General features: G+C 43.2%; 1 protein-coding gene across 3 annotated transcripts in view; it reads left to right on the top strand.

Moving 5' to 3' along the window:
- SRGAP1 (SLIT-ROBO Rho GTPase activating protein 1) overlaps positions 1-23,124 on the top strand; it is a 277,626-nt gene that overhangs the window by 157,291 nt on the left and 97,211 nt on the right. For all 3 annotated transcript variants that reach the window (XM_036299100.1, XM_036299101.1, XM_036299103.1), the window contains exon 4: positions 890-952. In XM_036299100.1, coding sequence (XP_036154993.1) covers positions 890-952 — 63 coding nt within the window. The remainder of the gene's footprint in view (positions 1-889; positions 953-23,124) is intronic.

Here is a 23,124-nt window from a genome sequence, read left to right as displayed (position 1 = left end):
GACTGTTTTAAATGCTGTTATTCACCAACTGAGTAGAAGAGTAACACTCTTCTTTTTTTGTTTTAATGAGAATAATTATAATAAACACAGAGGTGAAAGTAAGTCAACTGTAAGTGGTCATACCATCTCATTGCTTTGAAAGTGCTTTCTTAAAATTAAAGTCAGTCCAATAGTTATTTTGAGAAGGGAGAATGAATTTCCCTTTTGGTTTCTAACTTCGCTTTTTTGGAATCGCACCGCAAAACTCCTTTGTGACAATATCGAGATGGGAGACAGGATGTAGGCATGCATTTTTATTGCCCAGTTTTGTAACTCAACTTCTGAGCAAGCATGATGTTTCTTCACCCTGCTTACCTTTCCTCTCTCTTCTTTTTTTTTTTTTTTTTTTAAATATATTTTATTGATTTTTTACAGAGAGGAAGGGAGAGAGATAGAGAGTTAGAAACATCGATGAGAGAGAAACATCGATCAGCTGCCTCCTGCACATCTCCCACTGGGGATGTGCCCGCAACCCAGGTACATGCCCTTGACCGGAATCGAACCTGGGACCCTTGAGTCTGCAGGCCGACGCTCTATCCACTGAGCCAAACCGGTTTCGGCCCTCTCTCTTCTTAATAAAGTCTGATTTGATGTCAGGAGAGCCATTCAGACTGTTCAATCACGTGTTCGCTTCTGTCCAGCCTGTGTTGACCTTTGGTGCATATATCTAGTATTTGGAAAGGTCCTTCTGGTCAAAGATGTTTTTTTTATTAGGTGTGCTGGCCTTCTGTTGTGTTACACACTACATTCTCCTATTTCTAGTCAGTGGACTTTTTAAGATGTAAATAACTTAGGAACAAGTTTCTATTACATTTTAAAATATTCTTTCTTAATTTCTTCTTAATTACAGAGCAAAGAGATTGCATTTCAACTTCATGAGGATTTAATGAAGGTTCTTAATGAGCTGTATACGGTAAGCACATAATCTTTCTTCTTTTGCAAGACTCTTTGGTTTAGAATTATGGTTTGCAGAAATACTGCTTTTATTAGAACTCATTCCAAGCTAGGGTGTTGACAGATGCTTGTCCAGTTGAAATAATGAACCAAGTGGATAGATGCACACTGCTGTATTCTTTTGCCATTGCCTCCCAATTTGGGGAGACTGCATTCAGGTAAGTATGTATATGCAGTTATCACACTTGAAGAAACTAGATTATAGGTATTCTAATATGACATGTTTTTAATTGGTTGGATCATATGTGATCTGTACATTTTTTTCAATTCCAGATATTTGTTTTAAATTGTTACCATTCTTAAATTAGTCATTCTGGTATTTGAGAAATTTAGAGTTGCTTTATTCTGGTACTTAAAATTTTTTTTTTCCATTTCAGTGAAATTGTTTAGGACTTACTATATTAAAATTAGTTTTGGGGGAGGTATCTTTTTTTTTTAATTGACCTCAGATAGAGGAAGAAGGAGAGAGAGAGAGAGAGAGAGAGAGAGAGAGAGAGAGAGAGAGAGAGAGAGAGAGAGAAACATTGATGTGAGAGAAACATTGATCGGTTGGTTCCAGCATGTGTCCTTACTGGGGATCGAACTGGAAACCTGGGTATGTGCCCTGACTGGGAATTGAACCTGCCACCTTTTGGTATATGGAGCTCCGCTCCAACAAACTGAGCCACTCCAGCCAGGGCAGGAGGTTTCTATTTTTGTCAATAATTTGCTTTTCTGAATTTACATTTTATTCAGGCCACTGTATATAAATTACATAACTCAAAATTATTTTAAGAAAACCAAAATCAATGAGGTTACAAGTTGGGAATTAGTCATAGGTCTATGTAAATTTGTTTTACATTTAATGATCATACTATTAAATGCAAATTCCCTTTGGAGGAATTTAATGAGTTTTTATTTTATAACACATAATAACTTAATGAGAAATGAAAAATAATAATCTGTTCTAACTATAGATATTTGTATTTGCACTGCACAAGATTATTTGAATTTTTCTTAACAGGCAAATTAAACCTGAAACTTAGTATTAAAATGTTTCTTGATTTACAATTTCTTTTGTTCCCAAAAATCCATGTGTATAATATGCAGTTTGGGGAATTAAATTGTTTGTAATGCTCCATTGATACTTGCTAATTAAAAGAACCCATAGTTTTAAACTTTTATGAAATTAGTGCTATTCTTATAAAACTCACTTTCCAATTTTTTGTGTGATACGTTTATATTTTTTGTAGCATGTTTTCTACACCCGTGGTTATGAATTTAATGGACAGTTTTATGTCCAGTTTTATGTCCAACAGTTAGTTTCCTCCTTCAGAAACTTTCAACTTTACATACAAAAGACTCCTGGTATAAGGTCATATCCATATTTTAAAATACCTAATGAAGTAGAGTTGACTGTAAAGGCCATTTATTAGCCTGTCATTTATTAATTTCTGACAACCCCAGGCATCAACCATTTCCAGAAACTCTGGATATAGAATTCAACAGTTAAATGAGCATTGTGCCCCTGAGACCTCCAGAAAAGAAACCGTATCTCATCTTCCATTGAACTATTTTACGATGAGGGCTTCGTGGCACTTCTTCGGGACTCCCTTTGTTTGGGTATTGTTTAAAAAAAAAAATCTGGTGGTTGTCATGGCAGTCAGAGACAAGAGCCTGTTGATTATGGTCTGAAATTAGTAGTACTAGTCAAAACAGTGGTGGCAAAGATAAACTTGATCGTTGAATATGAGAAGTCAGTAAACTGTTATGAAAACTTTATCTCAGTGAGAGATGTGTATAGTGAAATTTTTCCTGGATTCAGCCTATCAAGTGGTCTCAGACATTTAGCAAACTGCATGGTTGAATCAAGTCAGCTGACACCTCCTCAGAACTCTCATCAGGATTAGTCTGAAAGCCTGAGGGAGCCAGGTCTTAGAAATGGCCGCCAGAGTTCAAATGACCCTGTCAGAGTCATTGACCTCTCAGAATCAGCTGAGGAATTAAAGCAGGGGTCCTTAAACTACGGCCTGCGGGCCACATGCAAATACAAATATTGTATTTGTTCCCGTTTTGTTTTTTTACTTCAAAATAAGATATTTGCAGTGTGCATAGGAATTTATTCATAGTTTTTTTTAAAACTGTAATCCGGCCCTCCAATGGTCTGAGGGACAGTGAACTGGCCCCCTGTTTAAAAAGTTTGAGGACCCCTGAATTAAAGGGTAAAGGAGACAAGCAATGAGTTGTTATTGTTGTTTTCTTTCTTTAATCCTCACCTGAGGATATTTTTTTCCCATTGATTTTTAGAGAGAGTGGAGGGAGGGAAGGGAAGGGAAGCAGTGGGGACAGAGAGAGAGAAACATTGATGCCAAAGAGACACATCAACTGGTTGCCTCCTGCACACACCCAGACTGGGCTGTGAATTGAAACCTGTAACCCAGGTAGATGCCCTTGATCGGGAATCAAACCCATGACCAAGATCCTTTGGTCCAAGGGCTGACACTGTTAACCATTAGCCACACTGGCCAGGACAGCAGTGACTTTGTGTGTGTGTGTGTGTGTGGTTTATTTATTTATTTATTTATTTTTAAATTAAATCTTTATTGTTCAGATTATTACATTTGTTCCTCTTTTTTCCCCCCATAACTCCCCTCCTCCCAGTTCCCACTCCACCCTCCGCCCTCACTCCCCACCCACTGTCCTCATCCATAGGTGCACGATTTTTGTCCAGTCTCTTCCCGCATCTCCCACACCCCTTTCCCCCCCAAGAATAATCAGTCCATTCCCTTTCTATGTCCCTGATTCTATTATAATCACCAGTTCATTCTGTTCATCAGATTATTTATTCACTTGATTCTTAGATTCACTTGTTGATAGATGCATGTTTGTTGTTCATAATTTGTATCTTTACCCTTTTCTTCTTCCTCTTCTTAAAGGATACCTTTCAGCATTTCATATAATACTGGTTTGGTGGTGATGAACTCCTTTAGCTTTTCCTTATCTGTGAAGCTCTTTATCTGACCTTCAATTCTGAATGATAGCTTTGCTGGATAAAGTAATCTTGGTTGTAGGTTCTTGGTATTCATCACTTTGAATATTTCTTGCCACTCCCTTCTGGCCTGCAAAGTTTCTGTTGAGAAATCAGCTGACAGTCGTATAGGTAACTGAGTTTCTTTCCCTTGTAGGTAACTGAGTTTCTTCTCTTTGTCTTTTGCTCTTGGCATTTTAATTATGATGTGTCTTGGTGTGGTCCTCTTTGGATTCCTTTTGTTTGGGGTTCTCTGTGCTTCCTGGACTTGTAAGTCTATTTCTTTCACCAGGTAGGGGAAGTTTTCTGTCATTATTTCTTCAAATAGGTTTTCAATATCTTGGTCTCTCTCATCTTCTGGCACCCCTATAATTCTGATGTTGGTATGCTTGAAGCTGTCCCAGAGGCTCCTTACATTATCTTCGTATTTTCGGATTCTTTTTTCATTTTGTTTTTCTGGTTGGGTGTTTTTTGCTTCTTCGCATTTCAGATCTTTGACTTGATTCTTGCGCTCCTCTGGTCTGCTGTTAGGAGTCTGTATAATATTCTTTATTTCAGTCAATGTATGCTTAATTTCTAGTTGGTTCTTTATCACAACATCGAGGATCTCATTAAATTTCTTGAAGATCTCATTAAGTTTATCAGCGGCTTCTAGACAGTTCTTGAGAGACCTTAAAAGTGTGGTTTTGAGCTCTATATCCTCCATTTCTGTCATTTCTGTCCTGTTTCTTTGTCTTGGCATTTGTTATGCTTTCTTGGTGCACCCCCTAGTGGTCTTTGTGCACAGTCTTGTTGTAGTTAAACCTTGATTGTTGTAGGTATTACTGGGGGGGATTTGCCCTCCAGGTCAGCTGGCTGTGAGAATCAGCTGTGTCTGCAGTGAGAGAACTTCTGTCCTCTAGGGAGGTGCTAATCTAGCCTTTGCCTGAGGCTATCCGGCAAATGCCTCTGTGCAGGGCTTGGGCAGGGCAGGTAGCACGGGATCAACAGGGCGGGTGGAGCGAGCAGTTATGGCTGCTCTCAGTCCCGTCCCCAGAGGCTCTGCCTCTCAGAGTCCCGGCAACCGCTGCAAACCTCGGAGAGAAAGCTGTCCTCGAGTTACAACCGATGCCAGACAGTCCCGCTTCTCCCGTTTGAGTCTGGGTCCCCAGAGACTCACCCGGAACTGGAGCTCAGAGCCTGAGACTCCCTCCTGATTGAAACAGACAACCGCGCCCTCGGCCGCCAGCCCACTCTGCACGCACCTCCGCACCTTTGTATTTTCCGCACTGTGCCTCCTCTGAGTCTCGGTATGCTTTTCTCTTTCCTTCTAGTTGTAGAATTTCCCCTCAGCAAGCCTTCCTGTGGTTCTGGGTGATGTCCATTCCGTATTTTAGTTGTATTTTTGAAGTGGTTGTTTGAGGCAGCAATCTCCAGTGTTTACCTATGCCGCCATCTTGGTTTTCCTCCTCCAGAAGTGACTTTTTAATTAGGTGCACTGTAGAGCACTTTGAGTTCTTAAAAAAAATTTTTTTTTACTTTATCCAGAGTGCATGCTCAGCTGGGGTCAGAGTTCATGTTTTGCAGGCAAAAGACCTTCATGTTACACACACACACACACACACACACACACACACATACGTCTTTTACTCAAAAAGATAATGTTTTGCAGGCAAAAGACCTTCATGTTACACACACACACACACACACACACACACACACACACATACGTCTTTTACTCAAAAAGATGATGCTTGGTTTCTCTGACACTTTATGTTCAGATATACAAATTCTGTCTTGTTCAAATCTATCCATTATATGTACTGTTTACATTCAGAAAGTGAGAAAAGGTGAGGAGTATTTGATCTGTGGGCCAGGAGTTTGGAAAACGTAGTTTAGGTTTCTTATTCAACTACTGACTGGCCATGAACAAATAACCTTCTGATTTGCACCATGCCTAGAATTTTGTACAACCAATCTATACTAATAAAAGGGTAATATGCTAATTAGACCGGATAGATCGGACATCTTCAGGTTGTCCAGTCCTCCTTCCGGACAAAGCCACAGTGACAATGGGGGCCAAGGTAGAGGCGGCTAGGGGCAATCAGGCTGGCAGGGGAGCAGTTAGGGGTGATCAGGCCAGCAGAGGAGGGCAGTTAGGGGCAATCAGGCCACAGGCAGAGGCAGTTAGGGGCAATCAGGCAGGTAGGCAGAGGGTTAGGGGCAATCAGGCAGGCAGGCAGAGTAGTTAGGGACAATCAGGCAGGCAGGTAAGTGGTTAGGAGCCAGCAGTCCTGAATTATGAGAAGGATGTCCGACTGCCAGTTTAGGCCCTGTGGGATCAGGCCTAAACCGGCAGTCAGACATCCCCCCAAGGGGTCCCAGATTGGAGAGGGTGCAGGCTGGGCTGAGGGACCCTTCCCCCCCCCCTCCATGTACAAATTTTGTGCACCAGGCCTCTAGTCTAGATATATAAAAGCCTAATATGCAAATTATCCCCAGGGGATTTCAACGGGGAGACCGATCACTCGCTATGGTGGCTGCGCTGACCACCAGTGGGCGGCACAGAATGAAGGAAGGCCCTGGCGAGCAGCCAGCAGCTGGAGAAGGGAGGCCCCAGCTGGCAGCTGGAAGACTCCAAGTGGCCCTGATCGCCAGCCAGGCCTAGGACCCTACCCGTGCACGAATTTCATGCACTGGGCCTCTAGTCTACACTAATAAAAGAGAAACATGGTAAATGGCGTACGACCGCTATCCTTCCCATTGGCTAATCAGCGAGATATGCAAATTATCTGTCAGCCAAGATGGCGGCTGGCAGCCAGGCAGCTGAGAACAGGAGGCTTGGTTGCCCCAGCGATGGAGGAAGCGAAGGTTCCCCAACTGCAGCTGCAGGGCTCTGAGCTCCTGAAGCAACAACTCCAAAAGATACAATGTTTCAATTATAGAAGCTAAAAGATGGCGGTTAATTTGCATACTCAGGCTCCAAGCAGAGCGAAGCCAAACAGCCCTGAAGCGGCAGGGCAGAGAGACCTCAGGGACCCGGGATCAGCGGAGCCAACAGGCCTCCTGCCCGGGATCAGCGGAGCCGAGAGGCCTCAGGACCCTGGGATCAGCGGAGCCCAGAGGCCTCCCCGCCCCGGTTATCAGCAGAGCCGAGAGGCCTCCTGGCCCTGGGATCAGCAGAGCCGAGAGGCCTCAGGACCCTGGGATCAGCGGAGCCCAGAGGCCTCCCCGCCCCGGTTATCAGCGGAGCCGAGAGGCCTCCCGGCCAGGATCAGCGGAGCCGAGAGGCCTCCCAGCACTGGGATCAGTGTGACAGGGGGCAGAGACCAAACCCCTGATCGCCCTGTGGGCTCTGGGTGTGACAGGGTGCAGAGCCCCAACCCTCTGATCGGCCCTGCTCTGTGTGTGACAGGGGGGAGCTCCCCAACTCCCTGATGGGCCCTGCTCTGTGCGTGACAGGGGGTGGCGCCGCAACCTCCCCATTGACCCTGCCTTGAGTGTGACAGGGGGCAGCGCCCCAACCCCGATTGGCCCTGCTCTGTGCGTGACAGGGGGTGGCGCCGCAACCTCCCCATTGACCCTGCCTTGAGTGTGACAGGGGGCAGTGCCCCAACCCCCCAATCGGCCCTACCCTGAGCGTGACTGAGGGTGGCATGGCAACCTCCCGATCCGCCCTGCTCTGTGCATGACAGGGGGCGGTGCCCCAACTCCCCAATCGGCCCTGCTCTGAGCCCGACCAGGGGCTGCACCTAGGGATTGGGCCTGCCCTCTGCCACCCGGGAGCAGGCTTAATCCAGCAGGTCGTTATCTCCCGATGGGTCCCAGACTGCGAGAGGGCACAGGCCGGGCTGAGGGACCTCCTCTCCCCACCCCGAGTGCACAAATTTTTGTGCACCGAGCCTCTAGTCTATAATAATAAAAGCGTAATATGCAAATCGACTGAACAGCCAAACAGGGACCAACCATCTGGACGACCTCCCAGACAAAGCCCAGGCTGCAAGGGCCTACCCTTGCACAAATTTTGTGCATCAGGCCTCTAGTGGTGTAATAATGATTTCTGAATGACAGGTGTAAAATAAGTAGCCTCAGGGAATTGAGGATGCTGTTTAATTGCCTTTTCAGACGGATATTCACTCCTTCCCTTCTTTTTGTCCTGGATACTCCTTGGGAGTTGACAGTGAACATTCTGAGTATATGACTTTCCTTCTACCAGGGGAGAGCTTGGTACTACATTAGAGCCGACCCTAGTGGTGGGCAGCAGTCTCTTGTGTGGACTTCTTTACCTTAAAATATTTCTCCCAGAGGTCTGCTTATTATACCGAACGTTATGCCAGAAAGCTTTGTCTTAAATAAATTGTAAACGGCCAGGAAGAACAGGAAGAGATCCTTTAGGATCATTATACTAGTACCTTAGTGTGGACCAGATTTTTCAGATTCTCTGAGCACAGGTTGTGCGCATCAGGCATAAAGGTGTGGCCTTCTGAGCAGGGAACATGGGGTGGCGGCAGCAGAGCGCCATCTGGAAGAGGAGGAAAGGTTTCCACTATTTTTGCCTCAGTCTTGCCTTTATTTGCAGAAACAGGGCCTCCGAATGGTTTCAAGCCTCCGTTTCAATTTGTAGTAGACCACAAGGGTCAGCCACAGCAGTTAGCATTCATTTGGCTTTGAGTGACAGGAACTCAAAATAATAGCATAAACAAAATAGAGGTTTATAGTGTCTCTCCCATAAAAGAAGTTCAGAGACTGGCATCCCCGGGCTGGTCAGGAGGTTACATAAAGCCATCCGAGATCAGGCTCCTCTGAATCCACTGTTCAGAGAAACCTAATCGTAACCTCTGTCCTCATAACTCAGGTTCGTTCTTAGAGCTCCAGCCGGTACATCTGCATGCCTGGAATGGAGAAAGGGAAGAAGGGCGGGGCCCCTGTCTCTTAAGGGGACTTACTGAAAGTCTCATGTCACACTTTCACCTACGTCTCATTGGCCAGAACTTAGAACATGGTTCCACCAGGCTTTTAGCTAGCTGTCCAGATCATTCCTCACCATTTACAAATTGGGGATTCTGTTAATTTGAGAGAGAAAGGGAGGTATTTGTAAGTGATGAGCCATGCCTGTCAGTGTAGCTAACATTTATGCATGCTTGTTAGGTATGTGCTACTTATTGTGCTAAGCAGATTGGTGCTTGCCTTATCTCATGCAATCCTCACAGTATTTCTATGAGGCAGTTACTGTCATTATTCCCATGGCACAGAAAAAGGAAACTAAGGCTCAGAGAGGCTTGCCCCAGGTTGCACAGTAAGTGGTAGAGTGGGAGCGCAAGTCCAGGCCCAGAGCCCACGCATTAGTTGTTTTAACAAAAGCATAGGTAAAAAATTGAATATGTGATTCACTGGCAACCTGGCTGCTTAGAAATGTTGCTTTAAATGATCTCACAGATGGAACTCATTGGGCTAAAAAGTGAACCAAGATCCTCAGACTCTCTTTCTGGGTCTAATTCACTCGTCTTTTGGGTTTAACTTTTGAAAGAGAATCAAAGTAGGGTTAAGAAAACAGGGAGAGCACTGTGCTATAAGAAACAAAAATGACTGGACTGGCAGTCAGCAAACTCGTATCTGAATTTCAGATCACTTAGCCAACCTGGGGAGCTGTATCACTGTGGTTTCCATAACCAAGGGGATGGAAATATATTTATATATTATATAAGTACTTGTATTTACATACATATATGGAGAGAGAGAGAGAGAGGCAGTCAACAGCTGGACGGCCAGATTATAGTCCCACTTCGAGTCTAAAGGCCTAAGAAAGAACCAGGAGAGCCGATGGTGTAAGTTCAAGCATAAGTGCAAGTCCAAAGCAGGAGATGCCCAGGTCTCCCCCTCCCTCAGAGTGAGGCAGCAAGAGCACATTTTCTCCTTCTCAGCCCTTTTGTTCTCATCAGCCCCTCAACAGATTGAATGAGGCTCACCCACATTGTTACAAAGACTATTTATTCAACAAACTTTTTTTTTGAATGCCTGCTACTATGCCAGGAACTTTGAGATGTTCTGGGGATATGGCTGTGAATAAAAACAGACCGTATACTTCCTCTCAAGGCATTCATATTCTAGAGAAGAGAAACAGACAGTGAACAAATAAATGTATACTGTGACAGGTATGAGTGCTAAGAGGAAAAAGAAAGCTGAGTTATTATAGATGATAAAGCAGTCAGAGCCGTGCCAGGCACATAGAAGCTTAATGAATGTTAGAGTCAGTGTCATCTCTGTCATCAGGGGAGTGGAATGATAGCAGCTGCTCCTCTGCCTCTCAGATTAGGGATGACACTGGCAGTGATCACAGATGTGTGTGTGGCTTTTCCCTATAGTAGGTGTATATGACTTTTGTACAGAAAGAAAAAGGAAAGTAACTTCCCCTAAGCAAACCCAATCAATAGTAAATGTGAACAGTGCTGTGATTGGTTAGTGGGGACGTAAATACAGAAAAACGGTGACACAAAAGGTTAGAAGAAAGAGGCAAAACAAAATTTGCTTTCCTCAACCTTAAAGGGCTCATCATAAAACAGTGGTGTAGAGTGCTAAGCCTGTCCCCTAATACCAAAATCTCAAAAGGTTATGGTGGACTTTTGTAGTTATTTGACCTATATTAATGTTTCTTTCCTTTGGGCTTTGCAGCATTAATTTCGGCATTTGAAAAAAACACACACAGCAAACTCTAATAGAGATGAACATAGACGTCATGATAAATCCACATGAAATTGATTGCTAATTATGTGTAATTGATGATCATACTTGGTATATATCAGTGACACACATGGCTAAACCATAGTCAAGAGCTAATCCATTATCAAGTTCCATTAAACTAAGAGGAGAATGCTGAGAGAATGAAGATTTATCCAACCCTTATAGGGAGTCAAGACAGTATCCCCATTCCTTTCTCGCAGCAGCCCTATGAGGCAGGTATTCCTAATCCAGTTTTAACAAGTGGGACCAGGGACTCAGAATAATTAGCTCAGGGTCACACAGACAGTAAATAAATGCTCCAAAATCTAAACCTAGTTCCTGTCTGGAGGCCCATCACCTCCCCACTGGGCAGTTGCCTTCGGGAAGGATGTGCAAGGCCAGTGGGAGGAGGAAGGGTAGAACCTGATCTAACAGATAAGACTCAAACTGCATGTTCTGATTGACACTTGTCAAAACTTGATTGACCTTTCCAGACTATTGATATGGGTCACAAAAAGGGTAAACCCAAATGGCTTTGCACATTCGGTTTTTATATTAGCGTATGTTCATTTGGGCTGCCTCTTTAAAACAACATCTCTCATTCAGCTCTAGTGTTCTATGTGTCAACACCACCTGCTTAGCTGTGTGTTCATGCACAGTGATTACTGCTAAGCTTCCATTACCGGATACTCCATTCACCCTTGTTTTTTTCCTTCTGAGCTCTAGCTTCGATTTGTCTAACCAAGTTTGATGCCTAGAGAATGGAAGCTGTCCTAGCACAAAGCCAGAGGCTGCCGAGCATCTTGTACAGGAGTTATTTGGAAAACGGGTTGCCAAGTGCCCTCATCGCCTCTGGCCTTTGTGTACCTTTGAAACACATTTCTCTTTAAAAATGGTAAAATAAAAAGCTAATTATTTTTTAGAGGAGATGGGAGGGAAGGCACTGTTTATTATTTCAAGCCCTTCCCTGCAAACTCCGCCTCGGAGGACTGCTGAAGAAAGCTTTTCTGGCTGGCTTTGTGAGCCTCCCAAGACCCCGAGTTAATGCATTCTTCGCTAAGGCAGAAACATGCCCAAGGCAAGGTGGAGAAGTCATTCTGAGAGAGCCCAAGGTACTTGCCACCCACCCCCTATCAGAAGATTTGTCTCTGAGCCTCAAAGAGGTTTTTTATTTTTATATTTTGGTTAAGTCGTTATTTTAGCTCAAGGGCATTTTAAGTATTTGAAGTATATATTTCTGTAGTGAAAATGAAAATTCATTCCTTTGAGATGGACTACAAAGAAGTCTGGGTCTTAGAACAAAACACTGAACAAAGAGAAAGAAGGCATAAAGGATATGTAAAAAGCGCCCAAATTAAAAGCCTCTTTGGAATATCTCTGCGATGCCACCTGGAAAGCTTTGTTAAAAAGCACTCTATTTAGAGATCTCGGGCTGATGAAGTGTTTCCATATAGCCTTTCCCTGGCTTTATTACTAGACACTTAGATGGAAAGAAAGAGAGGTGTTGGGCTCATAGCACTCGGCCAACTTCTGGGTTCTGATCCTGGTGTTGACAATAGGTTAGCTAATTTATCCTGGCTTCATTTTCCTGCCAAAATGATTGGGATTAATAAAATTCCCATTGCAAGGATCTGTGAGGACAACTGTTTGATTAAAAGCTGTATGTGTAGATGTCTCGTAGGACACCCCGCTCATTAATGAGGCCAAGTGCCCCCCAGCTCCTGCTTGGAATTTTCATTTTCTCTCAGAGATTTGAGAATTAGCTCTGATTGGTGCTTATGAACTACAAATAAGACTGTCTTTGAAAAGAAGTGAACAGTATGTACTAGTACTGAAAAAATTTTATTTGGTTTAGATATGAAAAAGAAAGTGTTAGAAAGTATAGTTTAGTAAAAACAAAAAATTTCTATAGAATGTTTCATATCAAGAGTCCTTCTCAAAGGATATATTATCCAAACTATTAGATCCTGAACTACAGAGTCTGAACTTTTAAATTATTAGAATGCTTTAATAACAGACATCTTAATCAGGATTTTTTTAATTGGATAATTAAAGGACTTAGCTTTGTTTAGTATATATATGGTAATATTTAGGTACTAAAATAGTCAGGTACTATTCTAATATTCAGGTACTTTGCACATAATTCTTTAAGTTCTTCTAACAGCTCTTATGGGGTAGTTGAGGCACAGAGAGGTTGAGTACTTTGCCTAAAGTCACACAGCTAGGAAGTCTCAGACCAGGCAGAACTCTTTTTATGGGTGATTATAACATAAGGCAGACCATTCTGTACCAGCAGAGATGTCCAGGCAGAGGGCTTTGGAGATCCAAAGAGACAAATTAATTCCACATGAGGATTGAGAAAAATTCAAAGGAAAGGGTCTGAAAATGGACAGGATTTCAGTAATAGGAGATGGAGGGGGGGGGGGGGGGGGGGGTAGGCTTTGGAGGCTAAAGGAGCAAAGTGAGCCAAGTCATACAATTAGGAAGAACACAAGGCATATTCATAGAATTTCCCTCTGAAGCCATATCTAGAGAGAAAGGAAAAATCAGGAGTTGAAAGATTTCAGAAGAATACCAAAATGAGATGATTAAGAACACAGGCATCAAAAGATGGTTGTACATCTACTCCAAAGCAGTTTGACAACTCAGAAAGTTTTCTTACACAGCTTAACAGCTCCTCCTCCTCCTCCTCCTCCTCCTCCTCCTCCTCCTCCTCCTCCTCCTCCTCCTTCTCCTCCTTCTCCATAAATGCAGTGAGAAGTATTGGATTTGAGGCTTAGGGTATATGTGTTAAATTCCAAATAATTTTTCATTGAAAGAAAAGGATTCCACATCACACTTTGCCTTTTAGTTGATGCTGCAATTCTAAGGGTTGTGGGGCTTTTAAGATTTCAAACATCTTGTATCCTCTCCTTAAATACTTCAAATACTGAACCATATAACTCATTTATCTAATACATACATGTAATATTGAAGACATGTGACACGTTTCCTTGAAAAGAAGTAAATATTTAAAACTGCAGGTGACTGAAATTCTAGTAAATTCATTGGCCTTTCATTATACATGTGCTTTCCCCTCAACATTGCCAACTCCTTGATACTCTGCCACTTCTGTAGCCGCCGTGTTCTGTGTGGCCTGGTTAATATGTATTCATGTGCCAACTCTTGGGTATTTTTTTCAGTAGATTAAACTTGTGTTTCAGTGCCCCTGAAGACTTTTCTGAAAAGCCTTTTGGAAATAAGGACTTTCTGCATGACCTTCTCTCTCACTGACTTTCTCTGTTGACTTGTTGGGCAAGGATTAAGTCTCTTTGCAGCTCCGTTTCTTTGATCCATAAAACAAAAGCCATCCCTCGGCTCTCAGCTTTCAGGTGTATGAGAATAAACAAGTGAGCACAACAGGGCTAAGGCTCACTGTGGCTTAAAGACATGATAGCAGAGACGGGTGTTTTTTTCATTGTACTGGCGTTCGTTGTGTGCCAGTTAGCACTGCAGGTGCCTGACATGTGTTCTGGTAAGTACTGTTCGGATTTCTAATTAGAGGTGAGACAACAATGGAACATGCTAAAAGGCAAAACAAAGATTTGAACACAGGCAGTAAGATTCCTGAGCTTTTTAGAAATGGAACAGGTTATGATTTTAAGAACACCCCCCCCCCCCTTCTTCAGAGGGTGGCTGTGCATCAGGTATGTGGAGAGGGGCTGTGATTTGTGAGGTGCTAGCATTTATGGAATTCAGTTATTCGGCATTTGTCCCAAATCTCCGAATCTGTTCCCTGTTCAGTGACTGGAAAGCACTACAGGCATTGTTGCCTCCACTCTAAAATTGTATGGGGTCATCTCTGTTCCATCCAAATAATGCACCGAATGGCTGGGAGGTGCCTTTCAACAGATATATAGGTCCTATTAGTGTGACTGATGAGCTATTCCTGCATATGGTGTGGGGTGTCGGGCCAGATAGAGATCTCCACAGCTCTGTGCAAGCACGGAGCCACCCTGGGGCCGGGGGTGGGTGTGGAGGTGGGTGGGTGGGTAGGGGCTCCCTGGTGAAGCTGACACGTAAAATTCGTGATAGAGGAAGGGTGAAGGACGTTCCAAAAAGAGGAGAGCAAGCTACACGAAACCACATGCCTGTGCAGGGCACTCCATGCACTTTGATATTGTCAGAGTACCAGCAAATGGTTGATAGGAAAATAGGGAGAGTATCAAGCTGGACTTTCTGCAAAGCCTCTGCCCACTTTCTCTTTTCCCTGACTGCAAGTGAAGGACTCGAGAGAGAGAAAAGGAAAATATCTTTTGCCAAATCAGAATTTCCTAGGTGAAATGACATTTATTTCATGTTAGAAATATCTGACAATTGTGAAGTGGGCAGAGATTACACTAAATTGTTAGTTGCTCTCATTAGAAATTACCCTTAGGAACTAATGAACTAGTGTAAACCAATAAGGAATGAAATATAATTGGATTTCTAGTAATAGAATGTAATAGAATCGAGTAAGACAAGGTCTATTTGTAATACATAGTAGGGGGCTCCAGAAATTCTGCTGATTATATATGTTTGTCGAGAGTTCATTAGAGATAAACAAAGCCAGTAACCCCTGTCTATGACTCAAAGACTTCAATTAGAAATTACCTCTAGTCACGGCTGGAAATAGAGCTAGCACCGATTAAGATTAATAAATATAAATGACTTATGTTACAAATAGAAACATTTTATTTTGAATAAGGCATAAAACAATTTGTCCTCTAAATTAGTAATTTCTCGTTAAATAGTTTTATTATAGTAACAAAATCTTCTGAAACTAATTGCAATTTATATTGCCATTTCAAAATTGTTCTACTCAGCATTTTGAAAACGATGACTATTGCCCTGCTTTAACTTAAATATAACAGTCAAAAATAAAAGGTGTAGCGAATCCATAGGTGTGTCAACCACGAACCTACCAAGTCGTTCCTGGGTTATCCTCCTTAATGAGCACTTGATGATTGATCAGCGATCAGTTTGGGAGCTAATTAATGACTGATCAATCTCCCCGTTTCAGGTTCATCAATATAACAGTGTGTTCATTTCTAGATATTTTCTGTGCAGCAAGGCAGATGAGCTCTGGCCTAGGAGCCCATAGTGAATTCTAGGAGGAACTTTATACCCTCACCGTGGATGGCTTGTGTACTCCTTGCTGCCTCTGGCCCACAGAAGCAGGAGTGAATTAGTATGATTTGTTACACTGGCTTTTCCTTTTGGTTAAAATTTATTGTCCACTTGTCCTAGCTGGTTTGGCTCAGTGGATAGAGCACTGGCCTTCGGACTGAAGGGTCCTGGGTTCGGTTCCAGTTGGGGGCTCAATCCCCAGTAGTGGGGCGTGCAGGAGGCAGCTAATCAATGATTCTCTCTCATCATTGATGTTTCTATCTCCCTCTCCCTATCCCTTCCTCTCTGAAACCAATAAAAATATATATTTAAAAAAATGTATCATCCACTTACCCTAACACTGAAAAATATCCACCCTTTTAGTCACTGAGAAGTACATTGCATATTTTCCCCCAGAAAATAAGTTCTTATGGTATTTAGTTGTTGCCAGATTATTACCTGAAATCATGGACTCACAGATTTTCAGAGGTGGGAAGGGCCTGAGAGGTCTCTACAGGTGAGAGAGCTGTGGGCCAGCAGAGTTCAAGGAAGCCTTGCTTCAAGGTCCTGGGCGGGGCACTGGCCGGTTGAGGCTCTCACACTGGGGTATCTAGGACACAACACTCCTTCTACTAACACTGGCTCTTGCAGAGGAAGAAGGAAACAGTAAATCTCCAACAGAAAACAAAAATAGGAATGATTCTATGGATTATTTTGTCAGATAGACTACTAAATGCCATCCTACCTATTTCCTCTGAGCTTCATCAAATATTCTTTTTTTAAAATATATTTTTATTGATCTCAGAGAGAAAGGGAGGGAGAAAAACCAATGATGAAAGAGAATCATTGATCAGCTGCCTCCCGCAACCCTGCCCACCCTCCCCACTGGGGATCGAGCCCGCAACCTGGGCACGTGCCCTGACGGGGAATAGAACCAGGACCTCCTGATTCATAAGTCAATGCTCAACTATTGAGCCACACCGGCCAAGCAAATATTCTTTTTATAGAGGGACCTATTCAAATTCTCCAGGAAAGAAGCCTTCTAGTTACACAATCAGTTTTTCCCTCTATGCTCAGGCCTCTAGTTTGTACTTTCTCTTTCGTTCCACACTTTTCTTTTCTTTTTCTTTTTTAAATATATTTTATTGATTTTTTACAGAGAGGAAGGGAGAGGGATAGAGAGTTAGAAGCATTGATGAGAGAGAAACATCGTTCAGCTGCCTCCTACACACTCCCCACTGGGGATGTGCCTGCAACCAAGGTACATGCCCTTGACCAGAATCGAACCTGGGACCCTTGAGTCTGCAGGCCGACACTCTATCCACTGAGCCAAACCGGTTAGGGCTCGTTCCACACTTTTCAAGGTGTTTGAGATGTACAGTTAGATTTGATTGTATCCCTAATTTTGGTCCTGTAGGGAGACCTTATGTTGTCATGGTACCTCTAATAAATGAGGCTTAATAGATGAGGCTCAATGCTAAAGGTCAGAAAGACTGAGGTTATAAAGCTATTTGGCAGCAAAGCTAGGACCAAAATTCAGGTTTATTGAATTTCATAGACCTGAACTCTTTCCATTAAAATGTTGTTCTGTACTATTAATTCTGGAACAAAATCTTTAGCCCTACACCAAACAGATTTTCATTAACCATATTTCCTCCCTTTGCAAATGTGTTCTCTATTTTCCCTTTGTTTTCTTTATTCTCTGCATCTCTGTTGCCCTGTCATTTGGTTGGTTGGCAGTCCCTAGTCAGCAGGGTCCAGAATCCCAGACAATGCCTTTTGTTCAAAGCATTTGTTTGGATTATAAATGATGATAAATTCAGACTGTCATACTGATTTCATTTCAGTGGAGTCACAACATACCTCAAGTTTCCTTTGATCAACTAGCTATAAAGACAGTGTCTCATGCTGTTTATTTGTTCATCTCGACCTATTTGCTCAATCTCAAGAGCTTTGCTAAAATTCTTAACATCCCCTTAAGAGGAAATATTGCTAATTTCTTTCCCTTCACCTCTGTTAGAAATGACCATCTTTCCAGTCATGGACAAATCATTACCCATTAGTAAAATGAATTATTTTATGGTACTTTTTTCAAATATCAGTAGCAGACATTTACTGTGCACTTATTATTTGTCAAGCTCTTTTTTTCTGTGTATATATATATATATATATATATATAGAGAGAGAGAGAGAGAGAGACATTTTATATATATATATATATATATATATATAGACACATTTAATCTTCCCAACTACCCTACTACCCTATGCAGTGGGTAATATTGTTATGCTGACTTTACAGTGAGGAAATTGAAGCACAGAAAGCTGAAGTTACTTGCCTAAGATCACACAGCGAGTAACCACACAGATAGGACTTGAACCCAAACAGTCTGTTCTGTGAGTCTGAGCTCTTAGCCACCAGTATACTACCTCTCAAAGTGAATTCTCCTGTCAATGTTACTTTGCAAATATAATTAAGTTTTGTAAGTTCTGCTTTCATTGACTTATAGAGATCCATGTGAATCTAATGAGAGGAGGTGGGTTACAAAAACTCATTATCATGACCATCCTACTGACACTCATTAATTACCTCAGGGATCAGTAGCTTTTCCAGCGTTGATGCTGTGAATGAGCATAAAAGTGGGAGGTAGCGGTGGGGGTGGGGACTGAGAGATCCATTGTAGGTTTTGACAGAGTGCCATTAATGTTGAGGGTTGGCCTCTCCTGTCTTTATATAAATAAAACATAGGCTCCCTGCAAATTTTCTCCCCAAGTGAGTCCCCAGACTTAAATATAAGCTGATTTTTAAAAAAGCCTAGGAATTCTTCTCCACCTGCCTCCCATTCAGCCTTCCCTGAAGTAAGTGACTGCCCCTTCCTACCTCCTGTTTGTCTCACAGGAAGAGTAGGGTAGGGATTTCAGCTCCAGTGCAGTGCCTGGCTTATGGGTACTCACTACCTGTTGGGCTGATGAATAAATGAGATCAATATAAACTGCTCCCTGAAACCTGGGCTAATGTCCACTTAGTTTTACAGTAACTGTCAGCAGGCATCAAAAGGGCGCTACTTATGAGGTGTACATTGCAGATAGGTTAGCTAGGCCTTTTCAAAGTGTGAACTCAGGTAGTGTTTTATGAACAGGTAGGTATCTGTGCATCAGCTCCTGGGCACTCCTCCCTGGCCTATGAGTGTTCCGCTAGCCTGTGTTGCAACATGAAATAGCAGAAAGGGCCTCCGTCGCCTCCGCTTCCGCTGCCCCTGGGTTCGTTCTCCCAGCTGCTTTGCCTGTGGGAGACAGTGGCCTGTGCCTCCTTGCGTAGAGCCTGGATATGAAGCCAGCGAGCCTGGCCCCAGAGCCTGAATGCTCACGTCTACATTGCACCTTAGAAACTGTCAGGAACGACAGTTACCCAGCCTGTAATGTGCTTCCAGGCATTCTATCATTTGCTCCCGATTTTAGCTCAGAGGAACTGGGGCTCAAGAAAATTAAGAAACGTGTCCAACAGGTCAGCAGTAGCATCAGAACTCAAATCCAGGTCTGCCTGTCTCAGAGGCCGGATTCTACCCCAAGCTTGGCTCAGTACAGGGAAGAGCAAGACGGCCTGAGATTGCAGGTGTAAGGCCCCAGCAGGCCGTGCTCTGAGTGCTCTCCTAAGGTAGCCCCTGCGCACCACCTCTGTCTCAGCCACCAGAGGCACCGCATGGCAGAGCAGAGGCCCTAACCTGGAGGGAGGGACTGGGGCTGTGTGGGCCCCTGGAGGAGCCAGGCTCCTTGCAACACGGCCCCCTGGGGCTCAGCGGGGAGACCATGCTCGCACCATGAACCTGAGAGTTTCCTGGGAAAGGACAGGGATGGGTTTCCAAGGCTGTGGGCCCCAACCCGATGGTTTTATGAGTCTGGCACTTGGAGAAACTCAGTAACAACTAGAGCCCTTTATGTATTGATTGTAGAGAAGAGATCTTTATCCCAGGTTGTTGATATTTAAGGAAACCCATAGAATGCAGTTTCTCAGAAGAGCTTTTAGTGATTGATGGGTTTAGTAAAACAGCAGGCTATGTATGGAATTAGGAAATATTGTCACTGACATACTGCTTTTCACCACCCCTACCACACTTTTTCTGAAGGACCATAAATTCCAGTACTAACTATATTTCACAAATGATTTAGAACTATTTATCACCCCATCAATCCAGTCTCAGGTATTCATTGGTGGTGGAGAAGAACAATGCCAGGTACATGCTAGTAATATTAGTAAATATTGTTAGATGAAAGGACAAGCTGACTGTAAAACGGATTTCTGTGCTTCATTTGTTGCTCACCAAATGCCTATTATATTCCTACTGTATATAAGGGAATATTAAGGATCTGAAGGCACCTAAGATGTTATTGGTGCCCTAGCTGGATTTACAATCTATAATACGGAGTGGTACACAAATATCTATAACACGGGGCACAGAGTCTCAGTCTAATCCATAAGTAGGTCTTGGCAGTCAGAAGAACAAGGTCACACTGGCTGCAAACCAGGGAACAACACCTAGCAGTGGGTGAGATTTGAGCGTGTCTTGGAGGGTGAGTCACAGTGTTCCCAGGAGGAGGTCCTAGGGGAGGGCACCCCAGGCAGTGGGATTGGCTTGGGAGAGAACACAGAAGCAGGAAAGTACAAATGTTGAGGAGGCAGCTTCAAGCGCTTGACTTGGGCAGGACACAGAGTGCTGCTTGAGCTGGTGTGGGGACCAGACTGAAAGGGCACCTAAGCCGCAAGGCAGAGGGCATAGCGTCAAGTTTAAGGTCAGAGAGAGGGAGAGCAGAGAACAGGCCCTGGAGCTGTCATTCCGGATCCTCTTTCTTACTTCCCATCCCCTCTTCTTCCACTCTGAGGCCACTGTACACCCATCCTGCCTCTCTTCACCAGACTGTCGCTAAGATACTGCTTTGACCATTCTGTTTACACCTCTGTGTATTCACAAACCCCTGTAGGATAAATGCAACACTTCTTTATTGGGGCCTCATGCCTCCTGATCTTCTCCAAACCAGTTACCCCAGTTTTATCCTTCAGCTCAATTACCCAACCATCCACTTTTTAGCACATCCTTGGACCCCTTCTCTGCCATCTTGGTCTCCTTGTGCCTACCTCACCTGCATGGGCTCCACTGTACCTTTGCCGATACTGTCTTTCCAGCCTGAATGCCCTTCATCTGTGTCCATGAGAATCTCCAAGGCCCATTTTTTTCATCTCCAAAAATTTAAACTTATTTTTATGCCCAAGCAAATGTTGAATGAATAAATACTTACCTTTCATTCCTTCTCTTTCTCAATTCCTGAATATAAGCAAAAGTAACTCTGTCCCCCAGGCAAAGAGCACTTCCATTTGTAGATGACTTTCCAAAGGGTGTGGCCTAAGAGTCCAGACCAACCTGGAGCCTGGCTGCCGGAGTCCCAGCCACACCTCTGGTTCTGCCGTTACCAGCCATGTGACCTCGGGAAAGTTACTGACCTCATCTGTGAAATGGGAAGATACAGGCATCTACCTGATAAAGAACTTTTAGAAGGATTAAATAAAATGTTTTTTTGTAAAATGCTTAGAACAATCTCTGGCACTATAGTGAGCATTATATAAATTTGTTTAGCTAAATATATACATATTCCATATATGTACATATATTAATGGTATAAATAGTATATATATGTACACACATATATGGTAAGTACTCAGTAAAGTTTAAATTACACACACACAGGGATGCACAATTGGGCGTCCACAAAAACCTTGTAAGATGAGCAAAGTGTTAAATAACTTCCCCACACCTGGTGGCTGGTAGATCCATTCCTGGAGCCACGCCTTCTAACTTCTGAGCCAGAAGTCAAAAAGTAGAATTTATAGCCTTAATCCACTGATCTCTGCCAACACATGGATGGTTTTCAAACACATAATGATCTCTTGGTGCTGAATATTGAAATTCACTATGGATATTTTGATTATACTGATTTAAAGTACAAGAGTAGTGTCCGATATATTGGTCTGTCAGGATTTTGCAACCTCACAAATAAATCCGTGATATGGTCACCTTCTTCTTGACTATATTCTTCCTGCACTTAAGGAAAGAGGGAGCAGAAGGATAAATTGAATGTGTTCGAGAGAGAATTATGCATGAAGTTCTAGTGGAGAGGGTTTCAAAGAGGGAACTGTGCTATTGGAGCGCATTTAAGTGGAACTACGCCTCTCGTGCCATTTGGTATGCAAAGGCTTGTGTTTGCATTAAGCTGCTGGAGAAGCTGTGGTTTTCTTTGCCATATGCATTGAAAATGCATCTTTAAAAAAATAAACGCTTTCTTTTACTTCTCCGAAAAAGGGAACTGTTGGTTATTTTATTTTAAATACAAAACACATTTAACTTCTGTCAACAGTTCACCTTTTAAATAATGCAGTTTGTGCTTGCACTCATTATCTACAATTAGAGTTCTCAAAGAAGCTTTCAGTGTTTTTCTCCCCAACTTTTACATTCATTCATTGTAACTGTTAACATTTTAGAGAATAGCGGAAACCCTAAGATTAGGAAACTGAACAAAGAAACTTCCTTTCTGTACATTGCCATTGAACTGCGTACAGAATCCTCAGCTGTTATGCTGAACTACATAATGATGAGCTGGTTACACCCTTTTCTTGCTCCGTTAGGTCAGACTCCAGTGTTTCCCTTTTAACTCAGGCTAGTTAATAAGAAATGCCATGCTGGCAGCCAGTTTCATTTGTGCAAATTACCTGCTTACACTAGTCCTCAGCATCTAAATAAAGCAGGAGTCAGGAGATCAGTTCTTTTCTTTGTGATGTATTTTTAAAAAAAGACTTTTCAGGTACCCACAGCTGTCTGGGATGCCTTTTCATCCAGCTATGATGGGAGTCACGTGTCCTCATTTCTTCTTTCCTGTCTATGAGCAAGGAGAATACAGACAGCTGAGCAACGTGTGTGTGTGTGTGTGTGTGTGTGTGTGTGTGTGTGTGTGTGTGTGTGTGTGTGTATGTGTGTGTGTGTGTGTGGGGTGTGGTGTGTGTGTGTGGTGTGGTGTGTGTGTGTGTGTGTGGTGTGGTGTGTGTGTGTGTGGTGTGGTGTGTGTGTGTGTGTGGTGTGGTGTGTGGTGTGTGTGTGTGGTGTGTGTGTGTGGTGTGTGTGTGTGTGTGGTGTGGTGTGTGTGGTGTGTGTGTGTGTGTGTGTGGTGTGGTGTGTGGTGTGTGTGTGTGGTGTGTGTGTGTGGTGTGGTGTGTGTGTGTGTGGTGTGGTGTGTGTGTGGTGTGTGTGTGTGTGTGG

The sequence above is a fragment of the Myotis myotis genome, unplaced genomic scaffold (genome assembly GCF_014108235.1).
Source record: "Myotis myotis isolate mMyoMyo1 unplaced genomic scaffold, mMyoMyo1.p scaffold_m19_p_3, whole genome shotgun sequence".
NCBI lineage: Eukaryota > Metazoa > Chordata > Mammalia > Chiroptera > Vespertilionidae > Myotis > Myotis myotis.
The sequence above is the reverse complement of the archived record's forward strand: the minus strand, read 5'-3'. Positions and strand labels throughout refer to the sequence as shown.